At 50.1% G+C, this 19,165-nt stretch overlaps 1 protein-coding gene across 1 annotated transcript in view; it reads right to left on the bottom strand.

Annotated features, from left to right (window-relative positions):
• Nucleotides 1-18,762, bottom strand: part of LOC122213847 (complement C3-like) — a 45,944-nt gene extending 27,182 nt beyond the window's left edge. Inside the window, exons 1-17 of the mRNA XM_042928186.1 lie at nt 18,244-18,762; nt 17,660-17,852; nt 17,064-17,226; nt 16,893-16,963; nt 15,094-15,188; nt 14,931-15,013; nt 14,758-14,848; nt 14,379-14,481; nt 14,161-14,287; nt 11,304-11,419; nt 11,052-11,198; nt 10,441-10,650; nt 10,117-10,323; nt 9,629-9,784; nt 9,195-9,324; nt 8,859-8,930; nt 8,514-8,696 (exon numbers count right to left, since the gene is read on the bottom strand). Coding sequence (XP_042784120.1) covers nt 8,514-8,696; nt 8,859-8,930; nt 9,195-9,324; nt 9,629-9,784; nt 10,117-10,323; nt 10,441-10,650; nt 11,052-11,198; nt 11,304-11,419; nt 14,161-14,287; nt 14,379-14,481; nt 14,758-14,848; nt 14,931-15,013; nt 15,094-15,188; nt 16,893-16,963; nt 17,064-17,226; nt 17,660-17,852; nt 18,244-18,320 — 2,224 coding nt within the window. The 5' untranslated portion in view covers nt 18,321-18,762. The remainder of the gene's footprint in view (nt 1-8,513; nt 8,697-8,858; nt 8,931-9,194; nt 9,325-9,628; nt 9,785-10,116; nt 10,324-10,440; nt 10,651-11,051; nt 11,199-11,303; nt 11,420-14,160; nt 14,288-14,378; nt 14,482-14,757; nt 14,849-14,930; nt 15,014-15,093; nt 15,189-16,892; nt 16,964-17,063; nt 17,227-17,659; nt 17,853-18,243) is intronic.
• Between the last annotated feature and the right edge of the window lie 403 nt (nt 18,763-19,165).

Genomic DNA, 19,165 nt, shown 5'->3' on the forward strand with positions numbered 1-19,165 from the left:
AAATATATAAATCAATTAATCACAAATATAAATAAATGTATAGATAATAATACCGTGATTGTAGGGGACTTTAATACTCCACTTGCTGCAATGGACAGACCATCTAGTCAGAAAATCAATAAGGACACAATGGCTCTGAATGACACATTGGACCAGATGGACTTAACATATATTCAGAAGTTTTCATCCAAAACAGCAGAATACACATTCTTCTCGAGGGCATATGGAACATTCTTGAAAATAGATCACATACTGGGTCACAAAACAGCCCTCAACAAGTATAAAAGGATTGAGATCATACCATGCCTATTTTCAGATCACAACACTATGAAACTTGGTATCAACCATAAGAAAAAATTTGGTCAACCATAAGAAAAAATTTGGAAATCCCCTTAACACATGCATATTAAAGAACATCCTACTAAAGCATGAATGAGTCAACCACGAAATTAAAGAAGAAATCAAAACATGTATGGAAGCAAATGAAAATGAACACACAGCAGTCCAAAGCCTTTGGAATTCAGCAAAGGCAGTTCTAAAAGGACAATACATTGCAATTCAGGCCTGTCTCAAGAAGCAAGAAAGGTCCCAAATACATAACCTAACCTCACATCTAAAGGAACTAGAAGGGCAACAGCAAAGAAAGCCCAAGGTCAGCAGCAGAATAGAAATAATAAAGATCAGAGCAGAAATAAACAATAAAGAATTTAAAAAACCCAGAAGAATCTAAGAGATGGTTTTTGGAAAGAATAAAGAATGTTGATAACCCCTAACCAGACTTCTCAAAAAGAAAATAGAGAGAGGACCAAAATAGATAAAATCACAAATGAAAGAGGAGAGATCAAAACAAACACCACAGAAATACATACAATTTTTTGAGAATATGATGAAAAATTATGTGCAAACAAACTGGACAACCTGGAAGAACTGGACAAATTCCTAGACACCCACACACTACCAAAATTCAAAAGGGAAGAAATAGAAAATTTGAACGGACCCATAACCAATGAAGAAATTGAATCCGTTATCAAAAATCTCTGAACAAGTAAGAGTCCTGGGCCAGATGCCTTCCCAGGGGAATTTTACCAGACATTTAAAGTAGCATTCATACCTATTCTTCTCAGGATGTTCCAAAAAATATAAACGGAAGGAAAGTTTCCATACTCGTGCTATGAAGCCAAAATTACCTTGATTACAAAACCAGACAAAGACCCCACTAAAAAAGAGAATTACAGGCAACCATCCTTGATGAACATGGATGCAAAAATTCTCAACCAGATACTAACAAATCAAATTCAATAGTATATTAGTAGAATTCTTCACCATGACCAAGTGGAATTCATTCCTGGGCTGCAGGCCCGGCTCAATATTTGCAAATCAATCAATGTGATATATCACATTAATAGAAGAAAGGATAAGAACCATAGGATCCTGTCAATAGGTGCAGAAAAAAACATTTGACAAAATACAACATCCTTTCTTAATAAAAACCCTCAAGAAAGTCGGGATATTAGGAATATACCTTAACATCATAAAAGCCATAAATGAAAAGCCCACAGATAATATCATTCTCAATGGGGAAAAACAGAACTTTCCTTCTGAGATCAGGAACATGACAGGGCTGTCCACTCTCACACTGTTATTTAACATAGTGTTGGAAGTCCGAGCCTCAGCAATCAGGCAACAAAACGAAATAAAAGGCATCCAAATTGACAAGAAGAAGTCAAACTTTCACTCTTCACAAATGACAGGAAACTCTACCGAAGAGTCCACCTAAAACTGCTGGAACTGATACATGAATTCAGGAAAGTCACAGGATACAAAATCAATGTATAGAAATCGGTTGCATTTCTATACACAAATAATGAAGTAACAGGAAGAAGTATCAAGGAATATATTCCATTTACAATTGCACCAAGAATTATAAAATACATAGAAACAAACCTAACCAAAGATGTAAAAGATCTGCACACTGAAAACCATAGAAATCTTATGAAAGAACTAGAAAAAGACACAAAGAAATGGAAAAACATTCCATGCTCATGGATTAGAAGAATAAGTATTGTTAAAATGTCAATACTACCCAAAGTAATCTACACATTCATTGCAATCCCAATGAAAATAGCACCAGCATTCTTCACAGAGCTAGAACAAACAATCTTAAAATTAAAAAAAAAAAAAATTTTAACGTTTATTTATTTTTGAGACAGAGAGAGACAGAGCATGAACGGGGGAGGGGCAGAGAGAGAGGGAGACACAGAATCTGAAACAGGCTCCAGGCTCTGAGCTGTCAGCACAGAGCCCAATGCGGGGCTCAAACTCACGGACTGTGAGATCATGACCTGAGCCGAAGTCGGATGCTTAACCAACCAAGCCACCCAGGCGCCCCTAAAATTTTTATGAAACCACGAAAGAACCCAAATACTAAAGCAATGTTGAAAAAGAGAACCAAAGCTGGAGGCATCACCATCCTGGATTTTAGCCTATATTACAAAGTTGTAATCATCAAGACAGTATGGTATTGGCACAAAAACACATAGACCAATGGAACAGAATAGAGAGCCCAGAAATGCACCCACAAGTATATGGCCAACTAATATTTGACAACAGGAAAGAGTATCCAATGGAAAAAAGACAGTCTCTTTAGCAAATGGTGCTGGGAGAACTGGACAGCAACATGCAGAAGAATGAACCTGGACCACTTTCTTACACCATACACAAAAATAAATTGAAAATGGATGAAAGACCTAAGTGTGAGACAGGAAACCATCAAGATCCTACAGGAGAAAACTGGCAGCAGCCTCTTTGGCCTCGGCCACAGCAACTTCTTACTTGATGTGTCTCTGAAGGCAAGGGAAATAAAAGCAAAAGCAGACTATTTGGGACCTCATCAAGGTAAAAAGTTTCTGCACAGCACAGGAAACAATCAACAAAACTAAAAGGTAACCGATGGAATGGGAGAAGATATTTGCAAACGACATAACGGATAAAGGGTTAGTTAGTATACAAAATCTATAAACAACTTACCAAACTCAACACCCAGAAAACAAATAATCCAGTGAAGAAATGGGCAGAAAACATGAATAGGCACTTTTCCAAAGAAGACATCCAGATGGTAAACAGGCACATGACAAGATGCTCGACATCACTCATCATCAGGGAAATACAAACCAAAAACACATTGAGATACCCCCTCACACTGGTCAGAGTGGCTAAAAGTAACAACTCAGGAAACAACAGATGTTGGTGAGGATGTGGAGAAAGGGGAACCCTCTTGCACTGTTGGTGGGAATACAAACTGGTGTAGCCACTCTGGAAAACAGTGTGGAGGTCCCTCAAAAAATCAAAATTAGATTTACCCTATGGCCCAGCAATAGCACTACTAGAAATTTATCCTAAAGGGCACACGGGTGCTGATTCGTAGGGGCACATGTACTCCAGTGCTTATAGTAGCATTTCAACAATAGCCAAATTATGGAAAGAGCTCAAATGTCCATCAACTGATGAATGGCTATATATACAGAGAATGGAATACTACTTGGTGATGGAAAAGAAGGATATCTGGCCATTTGCAACAACGTGGATGGATCTGGAGGGTATTATGCTAAGTGAAATAAGTCAGTCAGAGAAAAGCAGATATCATATGATGTCACTCATATGTGGAATTTGAGAAACTTAACAGAAGACCATAGTGGGAGGGAAGGAAAAATTAGATACAAAGAGAGAGGGAGAAAAATCATAAGAGACTCATAAACACAGAGAACAGACTGAGGGTTGATGGGAATAGGATATGGGGGAGTGGGGAAAATGGGTGATGGGCATTGAGGAGGACACTTGGGATGAGCACTGGGGTTGTATGTAAGTGATGAATCATAGGAATCCGCTCCTGAAGCCAAGACTACACGCATTGGCAATAAATTAAAAAAAAAAAAAAAAAAAAAAGAAAGAAAGAAATTACACAAGGCTGGGGGAGAAAACACCTGAGTGTGTGTAAGCCATATTCCAGTAGATCAGATATTTTGTCTAATTTTCCTCTTTGAGAAAGAAAGTCTGTAGGTCGCTGGAGCAGAAGGCACCAAGCCTAGATTAGAATAATTTGCACAGACTGAAGATTCAGCCCTTTGCTCATGTGTGTTGGGAATCTTTGTGTGTTTTTTGGGGGGTGGTGGTGGAGGGAGTGCCAGCCTTCCAGCTAAAAGAATTTAGAAATATGTGTCCCCTTTGGCGATGTCTGCCTTTAAGAGGTGACTGCACATTTCTAATAAATAAATAAATAAATAAATAAATAAATAAATAAATAAAATAAAAAATAAAAATACAAGTGTACATGAAAAGTATGTGTTACCATATAAGGATCCATACCTGCTGTCATAAGGGCTACATAATAATTGATTTGGGGGAAAATTTCCCTTGGCTTAAATTTTGCCCTGATCTGATAGCAGAAAGAGGTTTAGAAATGGACTATCCAGGAATAAGGAGGAACTTTACAGTGGAGAGACCCAGCAGACAGCGCCTTAATCACGTGATCGAGACTCACAGCACCAACAATGGGACAAATCAATGTCTTTGGGCTCCCGACATGATGCACCGAGAATCCATAGTGTCTCTCCTGTGACAGTGCTGCCCCCAAATGCAAAACCTGGATGTCATTACGAGGAAGCAAGGAGCCAACCCAAACCGTGGGACAGCCCCCCAAATAGCTGGACGTGAAAGTCACTCAAGACGGATGTGCTGCCAGGGGTTGAGCCGATCCAAGGACACTAAGGAGACCCCACCAGTAAATACGACGTCTGTTCCTGCACAGATCCTTTTCCTATAAAGGATCCAAACCAAACCAGACCAGACCAAAGTAGACCGAACCACACCAAACTAGACCAAACCAAGTGAAACCACACCAGACCAGACTAAACCAAACCAGACCAAACAGGACCAAACCACTCTAAACCACACCAAATCAAAACCAAAACCAAAACCAAAACCAAAACCAAAACCAAAACCAAACCAAACCAAATGGAAACCACCGGCGAACCTGAATGGGGTTGGAGGTTCAAGGAGTCAACATTAATGTCCTAATTCTGATGACTGTGCTGAGGTTTTGTGGGAGAATATGTTTTGTGGGAGAATTTCAAGAATTCCACATGGAGCTATTTGGGGATGGTGGGGGCCTCAAACAGTTCAGAGGGATAAAAGGTTTTTATGCCCATTTCTACTTGTTCTGCTTGAGAGTCTAAAGATTAAAAAAAAAAGATGATTATGTTTGCTTGGATCGGGCAGCCTGCCGCCATGGCATTTCCCCATCTTCCTTAGTTTTTAAGCAAAGGGGTTCTGTTTCATGACTTTTCATCCTGTGATTGATAAGATCACTTCCCTCGGTTTCAAGAGCCTCTCACACTGGCCTTCGTTCTCAGAACCCAATTTGGATGACACAATTTCTGGTCCCCTATGAAAACGATGGGATGTGCAAAAGAAGTGTTCAAATGGCCAGCGAGAAGGGTCAGTGCAGCAACCACCACTCTGCACACAGTGGTTAAAAAGAGCAATGGAGTGACAGAGGGAGAAATCAAGGAATCAATCCCATTTACAGTTGTACAAAAAACCATAAAATACCTAGGAATAAATCTAACCAAAGAGGCGAAAAATCTATACACTGAAAACTATAGAAAGCTTATGAAAGAAATTGAAGAAGACACAAAAAAATGGAAAAAAGATTCCATGCTCCTGGATAGAAAGAATAAATATTGTTAAAATGTCAATACTACGCAAAGCAATCTTCATATTCAATGCAGTCCCTATCAAAATAACACCAGCATTTTTCACAGAGCTAGAACAAATAATTCTAAAATTTGTATGGAACCGGAAAAGACCCCGAATAGCCAAAGCGATCTTGAAAAAGAAAACCAAAGCAGGAGGCATCACAATCCCAGACTTCAAGCTATACTACAAAGCTGTAATCATTAAGACAGTATGGTACTGGCACAAAAACAGACACGAAGATCAATGGAACAGAATAGAGAACCCAGAAATGGACCCACAAATGTAAGGCCAACTCATCTTTGACAAAGCAGGAAAGAATATCCAGTGGAATAAAGACAGTCTCTTCAGCAAGTGGTGCTGGGAAGACTGGACAGCGACAACCAGAAAAATGAACCTCGACCACTTTCTTACACCACACACAAAAATAAACTCAAAATGGGTGAAAGACCTAAATAAGACAGGAAGGCATCAAATCCTAGAGGAGAAAGCAGGCAAAAACCTCTTTGACCTCAGCTGCAGCAACTTCTTACTCAACACGTCTGTAGAGGCAAGGGAAACAAAAGCAAAAATGAACTACTATTATAAAAAGCTTCTGCACAGCGAAGGAAACAATCGGCAAAACTAAAAAGCAACCAACAGAATGGGAGAAGATATTTGCAAATGACATATCAGACAAAGGGTTAGCATCCAAAATCTATAAAGAACTTCTCAAACTCAATATCCAAAAAACCAAATAATCCAGTGAAGAAATGGGCAAAAGACATGAATAGACACTTCTCCAAAGAAGACAGATGGCCAACCCACCCATGAAAAGATGCTCAACATCACTCATCATCAGGGAAATACAAATAAAAAACCACAATGAGATACCACCTTACACCTGTCAGAACAGCTAACATTAACAACTCTGGCAACAACAGATGTTGGCAAGGATGCGGAGAAAGAGGATCTCTTTTGCATTGTTGGTGGGATTGCAAGCTGGTGCAGCCACTCTGGAAAACAGTATGGAGGTTCCTCAAAAAACTAAAAACAGAACTGCCCTACAACCCAGCAATTGCACTACTAGGCATTTATCCAAGGGACAGAGGTGTGCTGTTTCGAAGGGACACATGCATCCCAATGTTTATAGCAGCACTATCAACAACAGCCAAAATATGGAAAGGGCCCAAATGTCCATCGATGGATGAATGGATAAAGAAAACGCGGTATGCATGTATATACATATGTATGTATATATATATGTATATGTATATTTATGTATATATATGTGTGTATATATATGTGTGTATATATATGTATATGTATGTGTGTATATATATACATATATATATATATATATATGTATATATATATATATAATGGAGTATTACTCGGCAATCAAAAGTATGAAATCTTGCCATTTGCAACTATGTGGAGGGAACTAAAGGGTATTATGCTAAGCGAAGTTAGAGAAAAACAAATATCACTTCACGCACATGAAGACTTTAGACACAGAACAGATGAACATAAGGGAAGGGAAGAAAAATAATATAAAACCAGGGAGGGGGAAAAACCATAGAGACTCTTAAATATGGAGAACAAACTGAGAGTTACTGGAGGGGTTGTGGGAGGGAGGATGGGCTAAATGGGTAAGAGGCATTAAGGAATCTACTCCTGAAATCATTGTTGCACTATATGCTAACTAATTTGGATGTAAATTTAAAAAATAAAATAGAAAGAAAGAAAGAAAGAAAGAAAGAAAGAAAGAAAGAAAGAAAGAAAGAAAGAAAGAAAGAAAGAACGAGCAATCTGGACAGGGTGGGCCGAGAGGGAATCTGCCAGGGGGACCCTCACGACAGGGGCCATGCTGCCCGTGGTGCGGGGGGCTCTCTGTGGGCTTGGTTTCCACTGCACCCATACTAGCAGAAAGGACTTTCTCTACATAAGACACATCAAAAAGCATTTTTAAAAAGCAGACATCAGGCCTCACTGGGCTCAAAGGCTCTGAGCAAATGGCAGGTAGGATTCCCACCAGTTCTGTCAGGGCTGCCTTGTGGTGGGGACCACTCTGGTTCTGCTTTCAATGGGCTTCTTGGAAGAGAAATTTCTCTTGGCTTAAGATTTATTTGGCCCGAGATGTAAAGTTTCAAGTGTGCACATGTTTTTGTCTTATCCAGAACTGAATGAATGAATGAGTGAATGAATGAATGAATGAATGAGTGAGTGAATGAATGAGGGAGGGAGGGAATGAATGAATGAAAACAAATCAACAGATGTTGTTAGGCATTGAGTTAGGCACCTCTTTGGAAAGCAACATAAATGAGTTTTCTTGGTAAAGGCAGGCTAAAAACGCATCTCAGACAGAAGCATCCTCCCCCTTCAGACAGGCCCTCCTCCCCGCTCAGACACAGGCATCCTTCCACCCAAACAGGCCCCTTCCCCCCTCAGATAGGTTCTCCTCCCTCAAACAGGCCCTGCCCTGTCAGACCAGGCCTTCTCCCATAAGACCAGGACTCCTCCTTCTCACTGAGCCTCAACACTCTGACCTGGGCCTCCTCCCTCAGACCAGGCCCTCTCCCCTCTAAGGGAGCCTCCCCCCTCAGACCATCCCCTCACCCCTCAAGCCTGATCGAGGCTTCATTGAGCCTCCCCATTCTGGCCAGCCTCCGTGCTCAGACCATGCCCTCCTCCCTCGGAGCAAGCCCTCTCCCATCAGACCAGGCCCTCCTCGCTCTGACCAGCTTCCCCCCTCTGGCTGGCCCACAGGCAGGTGGACTTACTCTGGGTCAGGCCCAGGAGGGCACTGTGGGTATGGCCGATGCGGTTGCAACAGTCCAGGAAGGCCTTCATGCACGAGGCCTCGTGCTGGATGAACCCGGCCTTGCGCTCGCACGAGAACTTCATGGGGTTCTCCCGCATGCCATGTTCACAGCACTTGCGCAGCTGCTTTGGGTACTGACCTGCTGTGTGGACACGACACCGGTCAGGGCCTCAGCCGGGAACTCAAAGCAGGAAGAGCTCGGGGCGGACCACGGGTAGGATATCCCCAGGGCCCGGCCCTGCCCTCCTCCCTCCTGGGCTGGATCCCGGATGGACAGGGTTTGGGGGGAGGGCGGGGTCCCCACCTTTGTCCATCCTCTTCTCCAGGAGCATCACCGAGCGGCGGCGCCAGGCATCTGGTTTGGGGCACTCGGGATCTGAGTGGAGGGCACACGCGAACAAGATGGGTTAAGCGTCAACTGAGGGTCCCCGATGTCCTCCTCTCAGTAGCCGTGAGGGAGGGGTGTTGCTGCTCCCATTTGACAGATGAGGAAACTGAGGCTCAGCAGGCAGTGATTCACTAGGTGGGGGCTGGGGCAGGACTTGAACCCAGGGCCCCCACCTGTTCTCAGAATCTGAGGACCTCAGAACAGTGCCCTCCACCTGCTCTCAGCATCTGGGGTGGAGGCCCCGGCCCTCACCTGTCCTATCCGGGGTCTGCAGGTTTGTGTTGGTCTGGAAGGCCAGCCCTGCGTCCGTGAAGACGCCGGCATAATCCTTCCCGCTGCCTGGAGTGCAGCCAATGTCAGCCTTCTCCACCATGTTCCAGATCTGTGGGAGGGCAGGGGTCGCGGGCAGGCCTCCACCACCAGGCTGACATGTCCGACCACCCCTGCGTTCTGGTCCCAGACCCCTCTCAGAGCTGTGTGCACAGCCTCCGCCAACCACCCCCAGCGCGGACTCCTCCATCTACGCTCCCACCCGCGGCCTTCACTTCCGCTCCACGTCTGTGTCCGTCCCAGCCTCCGTCCAGCCCACGCCTAACCCCACTTCCGGTTCCCTTTTGAGCGCCACCCGCGCCTCAGCCCCACGCCACCCCTTTGCCTCCGCCACACCCCAGCGGTACAGGGAGCACCTTGCTCTGAGTTAACCTATTCCTGTTCAGCACGAACGTGCCCTTGTCCACTGCCACGAGCCCCACTCGGGACCCCCGGTCACCCTCGATCTTGATGGTCAACAGCTGCCCAGGTGGGTACACCTTCTCTTCCTTCTTGCCACCTTTCACCACCAGCTGTTGGCAGGGATGGGGGGTACACAGAGGTAGGAGTGAGGGGTCAGCCCTGCCAGGCTGGGTCTCCATCAGCAGTCAGCCCAGGGCAGTGTCTGTGCCGTGCTGGTCAGGAAGGGGCAACCGTGGAGACAGACAGACTGAAGGCAGAAAGGCCAGCAGGGAGGGAGATACTGAGGCTGAAACAGAGGTGGGGAGAGAAGGAGCTGGAAAAGGAGAAGATGGGCCCCGGTTGGGGAGCCCACCCAGAAGGCTGGAGAGAGGCAGAGACGGAGCGAGCACTGGCCAGGCGGGGAGTGCCAAGATGGGTGCAGAGGAAGGCTCCGGAAGCTTACCTTGCCCACACAGGAGTCCTTGACATCCATCCACACGGAATCGGCCACCACCTCCCTCTGGCCATTGTTGTTAATGAAGGTGTAATAAGCCACCAGACGGAAGGAAGGAATGAAGTCCTCAGTGATGGTCAGGGGCAGCACGTACATGTCCTGGCCGGGCTCCCGCGTCTGACGCTCCACCTTCAACAGCTTCCCTTTGTTCATGATCTGGGGGAGACAGGTTGGCGTAAGGAAGAATCAGCTAGGTCCGAGGGGGGGTGGCCCTGGACTGGGGGTGCTGCAGAAGTAAGGAGGAGGGTCTGGGGATCCTAGGAGGGCACGGACCAGGTAGGTGAAGTAGCGGATATTGTTCTCCTGGGTGGTGGTGGGGTCAATTCGCAGGTGGAAGTTGACGTTGAGATCTTCCCCTGGCTTGAGCTCCACGCGAGGCACAGAGATGTGCAGGTAGTTATTACTCATGGTGCTGTAGGGTTGGGCGTTCATAGTCCTGTTGGTCTGTCGTGACTCTGGGATACCGTCCTTCCTAGTGCTTACCTGGGTGAGGAAAGGGGGATGAATTCTGGCCCCCCAAAGATGTCCACATCCTAATCCCTGGGACCTGGGAATACGGTACCTTCCCTGGCCAGAGGGACTGTGCAAATGGGATTAAGGGTCTGAGGATGGGGAGTCTGCTTTGGATTATCCAGGTGGGTCAGATGTAATCACAGGATCCTTATAATAATATACCTATGCAGATGGCCAGACTGCTGGTGCAGATAAGATCCCCTCTATGCAGATGAGAACACTCTATGTGAATGGCAGGATCCCCTGATACAATAAATAAAAGGACCCCACTCCTCACGTGGCAGGATGACCGTGGCAGAGGACAGAGTTCCTCCCTGCAAATACAGTCCCCTATCTCCCAGAAGTGGGGCTAGAGGTGGGCGAGGACTCACGGTGATGGGCAGGGACCTAAAGGTTTTGTGTGTGTTGATGATCAGCTTGGCCACGCCGTCTTCCTGGGTGAAGGAGGACCCTTTGGAGTACTGGGTCACCACGGGGACATTGGATGCTGGGGAGCCGTCGGGGTTCGTCACGAACACCTGCGGGTGCAGTGCAGGGGCAGGTGGAGGGCGTTCAGGTCGACCCAGAGGCGTGGCTGATGCTCAGGGGAAGGGTGGGGGAGGCAGCCCCACCCCGGGTCTCACCATGAGGTCAAAGGGCATGCCTGGTTTGAAGAACTTGGACGTCTTGGTGAAGTGGATCTGGTAGGGGGAGGTCACGATGGGGATCCCGCTGCGCTCCGCCTCCACCATGTCGCTGCCTGAGGGGGCCAGCCGTGAGGGCAGGTTCCTGGGCCACCCCTCCGGGTTGGACCACACCTTACACTGGGCCTCCCTCAGACTGGGCCTCCTCCATCAGACTGGCTGGAACCTTCATTCTGTTCCTCCCCCATCAGACTGGCTAGAACCTTCATTCTGTTCCTCCCCCATCACTGGGACTCCTCTGTCAGACTGGATCCCACCTTCATGCTGGGCCTCCCTCCTCAGACTAGACATCATCCATCAGACAGGATCCAACCTTCATACTGGCCTCCTGTTCTCAGACTTCCTCTGTCAGACTGTTGCCCACCTTCATTCTGGCCTCCCCACTAGGATGGGACCTCCTCTGTCAGACTGGCCCCCAACCTCACTGGGCCTGTTTTCAGACTGGGCCCACTCTGTGAGACTGGATCCCAATTTCATTTTGGGTCGCCCTCCTGAGACTGGGCCTCCTCTATCAGACTGGATCTCACTTTTATTCTGGACCTCCCCCCTCAGACCAGGCCTCCTCTGTCAGACAACTTCCCACCTTCATAGTGGGCCTCCCTCAGACCAGGCCTCCTCTGACAAACTGGCGGGCACCTTCATTCCTCAGACTATGGCTACCCTGTCACTGGCTGCCACCTTCAGACTTGGCCTCTTTTGTCAGACTGGATCACACATTCATACTGGGCCTCCCCCCTCAGACTGGGCCTCCTGTGTCAGACTGGATCCCACCTTCATTCTGGCCTCCCCCCGTCAGACTGGGCCTCCTGTATCAGACTGGATCCCCCCTTCATTCTGGAGCTCCCCCCCTCAGAATGGGCCTCCTCTATCAGACTGGTTCCCATATTCATACTGGGCCTCCCCTCTCAGACTTGGCCTCACCTGACAGACTACATCCCAGTTTCATTCTGGGCCTCCCCCCTCAGACTCAGCCACCTCTATCAGACTGCATCGCACCTTCATTCTGGCCTCCCCCCTTCAGACTGGGCCTCCTCTATCAGACTGGATTTCACCTTCATTCTGAGCTCCCCCCTCACTGGGCCTCCTCTGTCGGACAGGATCACACCTTCATTCTGGCCTCCCTTCTCAGACTGGGCTTCTCTATCAGACTGGATCCCACTTTCATACTGGGCCTCCCCACTCAGACTGGCCCTTGTCTATCAGACTGGATCCTACCTTCATATTGGGCATCCCCACTCAGACTGGGCTTCCTCTATCAGACTGGATCCCACCTTCATACTGGGCCTCTGCCCTCAGACTGGGTCTCCTCTGTCAGACTGGATCCCACCTTCATTCTGGCCTGCACCCTCACTGGGCCTCCTGTATCAGACTGGATCCCACTTTCATTCTGGACCTCCCCCCTCAGACTGGGCCTCCCATGTCAGACTGGATCCCAGCTTCATTCTGGCTTCCCCCCATGAGAATGGGCCTCCTCTATCAGACTGGATCCCACATTCATACTGGGCCTCGCCCCCTCAGACTGGACCTCCTGTATCAGACTGGATCCCACCTTCATTCTGGGCTCCCCCTCACTGGGCCTCCTCTGTCAAACTGGATCCCACCTTAATACTGGCCTCCCCCATCAGACTGGGCTTCTCTATCAGACTGGATCCCACCTTCATTCTGCCTTCCCCCATCAGACTGGGCCTCCTCTATCAGACTGGGTCCCACATTCATTTGGGCCTTCCCCCTCAGACTGGGCCTGCCCTGTCAGACTGGATCCCACCTTCATTCTGGCCTCCCCCTCAGACTGGACCTCCTCTATAAGACTGGATCAACCTTCATACTGAGCCTCCCCCCTCAGACTGTGCCTCCCATGTCAGACTGGATCCCACCTTCATTCTGGCATCCCCCCATGAAATTGGGCCTCCTCTATCAGACTGGATCCCACATTCATACTGGGCCTCGCCCCCTCAGACTGGGCCTCCTGTATCAGACTGGATCCCACCTTCATTCTGGGCTCCCCCTCACTGGGCCTCCTCTGTCAAACTGGATCCCACCTTAATACTGGCCTCCCCCATCAGACTGGGCTTCTCTATCAGACTGGATCCCACCTTCATTCTGGCCTCCCCCCATCAGATTGGGCCTCCGCTCAGACTGGATCCCACATTCATTGGGCCTTCCCCCTCAGACTGGACCTCCTCTATAAGACTAGATCACATCTTCATACTGAGCCTCCCCCTTCAGACTGGGCCTCCTCTACAGACTGGATCTCACTTTCATTTGGGACCTCCCCCCCTCAGAATGGGCCACCTCTATCAGAATGGATCCCACATTCATTCTGGGCCTCCCCACCTCAGATTGGGCCTCCTGTATCAGACTGGATCCCACCTTTATTCTGGGCTCCCCCCTCACTGGGCCTCTTCTGTCTGACTGGATCACACATTGAGACTGGCCTCCCCCATCAGACTGGGCTTCACTATCAGACTGGATCCCACCTTCATTCTGGGCCTCCCCCCTCAGACTGGGCCTCCTCTACAGACTGGATCTCACTTTCATTCTGGACCTCCCCCACTCAGAATGGGCCACCTCTATCAGACTGGATCCCACTTTCATTCTGGGGCTCCCCCCACCCTCAGAATGGGCCTCCTTTGTCTCACTGGGTATCACTTTCCTCTGGATATCGTCTCTTACACTTGACCTCTGCCTTCAGACTGGTTCTCCCCTGTCACACTGCATTCCACATCCATTCTGGGCCTCTGCCCTCACACTGGGCCTCCCCCCTCATTTGGGTCCCTTTCCTCAGACCAGGCCTCACCTGAGTGCAAGATAACGGTGACAGACACGTACAACGACTTCCCCACCAGGGCATCTGCTCTGGAGGGTTCCACCCCGTTCAGCAGGACCTTTCGTTCCAGCCTGGCCTCCCCACTGCCATCATTGATCTGGGGGAGGAAGGAAGGCTCAGAGAGGGGGAGGGGCGCAGGTGAGGGAGGGGGAAGTCCAAAGTGGAGGAGGCTCAGAGGGGCAGAGCACCTGAACACGGGTGAGGGACTGGGGCAGCGAAATCCTCTGGTCACCATCCTGGACCCCAAAGATGACGAAGGCTATTCCATCCACATTCTTCCCATACAAGAGCCTGAGAGGCAAGAGGGTCTTAGATGCTCCTCTCCTGAAGGGCGGGCCTGCCTGCAAACTTCCACGGACCCCTGGTCCCTCGCCTGGTGCTTACCTGGCCAGTATCTGGTTCTTCAGTCAGCGCCCACCTGGTCCCACACCTGGCCACACCGCACCCGGGTTCCCTTACCCGGCCCCTACCTGGCTCCACCCCTAGCTGCCAACCTAGGCCGTCATCTAGCCCTCACCTGGCCGCCCTCCCCTCCCCTCCCGCCTGGCCCCATTCCTAGCCCCTCACCTGGCCGTGATGGTGACCTCCAGGCCCTGTGGGTCATCAATGTAGTAGAATTTCTCTGTAGGCTCCACTTGGACCTCAAAACTGGGCAGCACTGGGGGCGAGATGGCACCAGTAGGCTGTCAGCACTGGGCCTGGCACTTGGGGCCCCCACCCTGACTCCTTCCTCCTCTTACCGTACTCCTTCACCTCGAACTCAGCAGAGAATACCTGCTGCGGGGCATCTTCATAGTGGGCTTCTATCTTCCACTGCCCTGTACTGTGGGGAAGGCAGGTGAGTGAGCCAGCCAGACGCCCTCCCTTGGCATAGGGAACCCCCTCTGGGAGGGCCTGACATACTTGACCTGCTCCGGGATGTTCCAAGACAGGGACGAGATGCCAAACAGCCTCCCAGAAGACAAGAAGTCCCTCTTGATGGGAACACCGTCGGGGGTCTGACAGGGAGGGTGTGTCTCTTCAGAGACCTGGCTTAGCCCCTAGGCTCTCTTCCTCCTCTCTGTGTCTGGACACTCTCTGTGTCATGACTACTGGGGCAGTGGTTATGAACATGGACTTGAGTCAGTCAGCCTGGGTTCAAATGCCCACTCTCCCAATTATGCGCTGTGTCACCTTGGGCAAATTACTTGATGTCTCTGTGCTCAATGTGCCCAGCTAGAAAAAGGAGAGGAACATAGCCCCTACCTCACTGGCTTGGCACATGATTCATGTAAGCTGGAGCTCACTCTCGTCGGCGGCTGTCTGAATACCGATAGTAACTAGCATTTATCACCTACTTTGTGCGGGACCCTGTGGTAAGCATCCTATGGGCGCTAAGTCACACAGCATTGCCTACCTTCGACTCTTTGACCTACAAGAATACAAAGTCGTGTGGTTCAGCCTAACACACAGTATGTCATTCGTTGCAAATAACTAAACACCAGGAGACATCATGTAAAAATCTGGCTTTCTGGCTTCTCTTGGAAATTGGGATAACCATGGATACGGGTTCCTGTTGGCACATAGCGACATTTGACTGGAACTGGGCAGAGGCTCTACCGTTAGAGGTGTGTGTTCTCCGTTCCCCACAAATCCCACCGATCCCCACAGTCAGCTTGTGGCTGTCAGGACCTGGTCCCTGTTACCTTTGCGTGATTGCAAGAAATACTCATGACGATCCTCTGAGAACGACCTACCTCTTCCCTCTGTCCTTCACTTCCTCCTTCCATTCCCCCTCCCCCCCACCCCTTTCCTGCCTTAGCCCAGAAAATTGTAATGAAATTACTGTATGCCAAGCACCCATCCTGTCTGGAATTTAGGTTCTGTGGAGGTCTAGGGAGCGGGCAATGAGCAAATGAATACATTCAATTTATAGGATGCCTAAAGGAGATGACAGGAAGGGAGACCAGTGGAGTGTGTGTGTGTGTGTGTGTGTGTGTGTGAGTTGGGAGAGGGTGTTTGCAATTTTACAGGTCCTCAGAGAGGCTTCCCTGTAAAATTGTGCCATCAGTGACATTTGAGCAGAGGCTTGAATGACGTGATGGGGCAAGCTATGTGGGTATTTGGAGGAAGAGCGTTTTGTGAGTAGTGGGGGAACAGCCTGTGCAAAGGTCCTAGGGCTGGCTCTTTATGGCAGTTGGAGGGACAGCAATAAGGCCCATGTGGCTGGAGCAGAGTGAGTGAGGGGAAGAGGGGGAGGAGAGGAGGACAGGTAGGGGACAGGGCAAGTCTTGCAGGGCCTTGGGGAGTGCTGGGAGGACAGGCTTTTACCCCAAGGAGGTGGGAGCTCCTGGAGGGCTCTGGGTGGAGGAGGGTGGGACATGAGTTGGGTGCTCCAGGCTGCCCCCTGGCAGCAGGAGGCGGATTGGGCTACAGAGAGTTTTTATCTGTCATCTCAATCTTCAGCTGAGAAATCTAAGGCCCAGGAGGGTGAAGTGACCTGTCCAGAGTGACACGGTCCCCAGAGGTTTGTCTGGAGCCGGAATCCACGGGCAGAAGCATCAGTGAGCCTGGTATCCCTGGATCTCTACAGGTCTCTTTGCCTTTAGGCCTCTGCAGTCCTGCCTTTTCCGGAATCTCTTCTCTGTCTCTCTCTATCTCTTTGTCTCTCCCCGAGTCTCTGCCCAGGGGGAGTCATTGTCTGGGTTCCCCGCTGCTGGTACCTGGATGCTGACGATAACGGTCCGGCCCACGGGCAGTAGGTCGTTGTCCACGGTAAAGATCCGATAGAGGACTGGGAGATGATGTTAGAGAAAGGGGGCGGTGAGTGAGGCCACGCCCCTCCCCCCAGTCCCCCCCCCAGCCCTCTCTCCAGCCACCACCCAGCCCCTTACCCGTGGATCCTGGGGTATAGATGGGCTTGTTCGTCTGGATGAAGAGGTACCCGCTCTGAAAGCTGACCAGCACCACCTTCTCCACCATGGTGCCCCCGAAGTCCGCCTGGACAGTCACGAATTTTTTCCCCTTCCCTGATGTTAATTCCCAGTTGGCTGGGATCTAAGCATAGCCAGAGAATCATTGAGATGCTGCCTCCCGGCCCCTTGCCCGCATTCAACCCCAGGCTTTCAGTGGGGTCCACACCTGCCTGCCCTTCCTGCCAATAGCACCTGTCCACCACTCCGGGTCTCCCTGGTGTGCCCAGGTTGGGAGCAGAGGGGTAGTAGGGGAGGGAGCAAGGGTCTAAGATGGGTAGGGATCAGAAAGGGGGATGAGTAGGGGGAATTAGACAAGGACCTCAGAGGACCTCTCTTAGGAGAGGGGCTCAAAGCTAGGGGCTCAGGATAGGAGAAGCTAATTGAAGGAGGAGTCTCAGAGAGGGGAGGGGCTTCCAAGTGGCACCTGGTCATAATGGGGAGGGGCTTCCAAGTGGGATGGGTTCAAAACATGGAGGAGACTCAGGGCAGGGAGGGGCGCCAGCAGGTGCACACACCTTGATGTTGACTGTGCTCATGTGGTCATTATCCTTGGTCAGATCAGTGTTTCCACTGGACAAACTTAGCTTCCTGTCTGGAAAGTCATAGACGCTGACTGTGACTGCAAGGTTCCCTCCATAGTCATGGGCCTCAAGCAGCACCTTCTCCTCATTTCCCAGCCGCAGGATGTTGGGGGTGATCATGGAGAACCTGCAGGTCGAGTGGAACACGGGATGGAGCTGCCGTTCGAGGGACTAGGGTTCCAACCCTCACCCACATATCACGAAGCCCCCAAATCCTGTGAAGTCAGATCTCCAGGCCTCCAAGTGATTCCGCAGCCACGGAATCACTGAACACACCATAGGCACCCAAACCTGCAGACCCCTGCTTCTAGAAACATCCGCCTCCCATTGTAACCCGAGTGCCATGAACCCCCAGCTCATGAAATCATGAGCTCACAGGCAGCCCAAGTCCATTCACATCCCAACCCGCTGACCCCTGCCTCCACAGACACCCACGTGCCCCCTGGATTCTACTAGGACCTGAACCCCACCCCCACCTCACAAGTAGCCCGGTTTGGAGAAGGGTCATGACCACTCACATGGGGTCCCCCGGTGCCAGGGGCAGGGTGGTAAGCAGCAGCAGCAGCAGCAGGCTGGGGCCTGAGGCAGGCCCCATGGTGCAGGGACGGTGGAGGGACAGAGGGACGGAGGAAGCGGACTGGGAGGGAATGAGCAGAGGCTGCTGGAGGCTGCCTTTTATCTGGCTCCCGCCTCCCCCCTGCAACCTCAGCCCAGCCCGCAGCTCCCGTGGCTTCCCCCTTCCTGGAGCTGCCCCAGATTTCTCAATACCATTTCCTAAGTTTTTCAATCCCTGGGGCCAGTGTGTCCTGGGGTAACTAACCCAAGGGCATGTCCTCCAGCAAGATGGACACACCTCCCCCCTGCCAAGGTCTCCCTCGGGGTCAAGGTCAGTTGGTAAACAGGGACCTTTCCCTGTTGCACCTACTTAGCGGTGGAGGAACACTGAGGGCCAGAGAGCTCCCCACCCCAGGTATCTGGGCCTGGCGCCCAGTCAGTTTCTGGCCATGCGTTTGTTAACCAATGCCTTCCTATGGGTTCATCTCTATGCCCATTGTGCCCGGAAGTGTGGGAGATGGATGGCAGGCAAGTTAAGCCAGCAGGGGAGAGAGAGGAGGAGGCCTGGAGGATGGGATTCCCATTAGCTGGCGTGCCCTGCCCAACATTCCAGCTATGGAGAGCGGGAGGGCCAGGCTGCCTGGGTTGAGGCTAAGTGGGGTCTCTGGAAGGCACTTAACCCTAACACAGTATTGGCTATGTGTCCCCGATTCCAGTTGAACTGGTGTCCTGAGTTTCGTCTGGCACCCCAGCTGGAGGAAGGAGAAGGGGAAGGAAGGGGGAGGATTTCTGGGTGGGGGGAGCCCAGGCACCCCTCTCCCCCTCACCCCCTTGAGCACAGTGCTTTCCCTGCTGCACCCCCACCCTCACCCTTGAGTCGGTGCC

The sequence above is a fragment of the Panthera leo genome, chromosome A2 (genome assembly GCF_018350215.1).
Source record: "Panthera leo isolate Ple1 chromosome A2, P.leo_Ple1_pat1.1, whole genome shotgun sequence".
NCBI lineage: Eukaryota > Metazoa > Chordata > Mammalia > Carnivora > Felidae > Panthera > Panthera leo.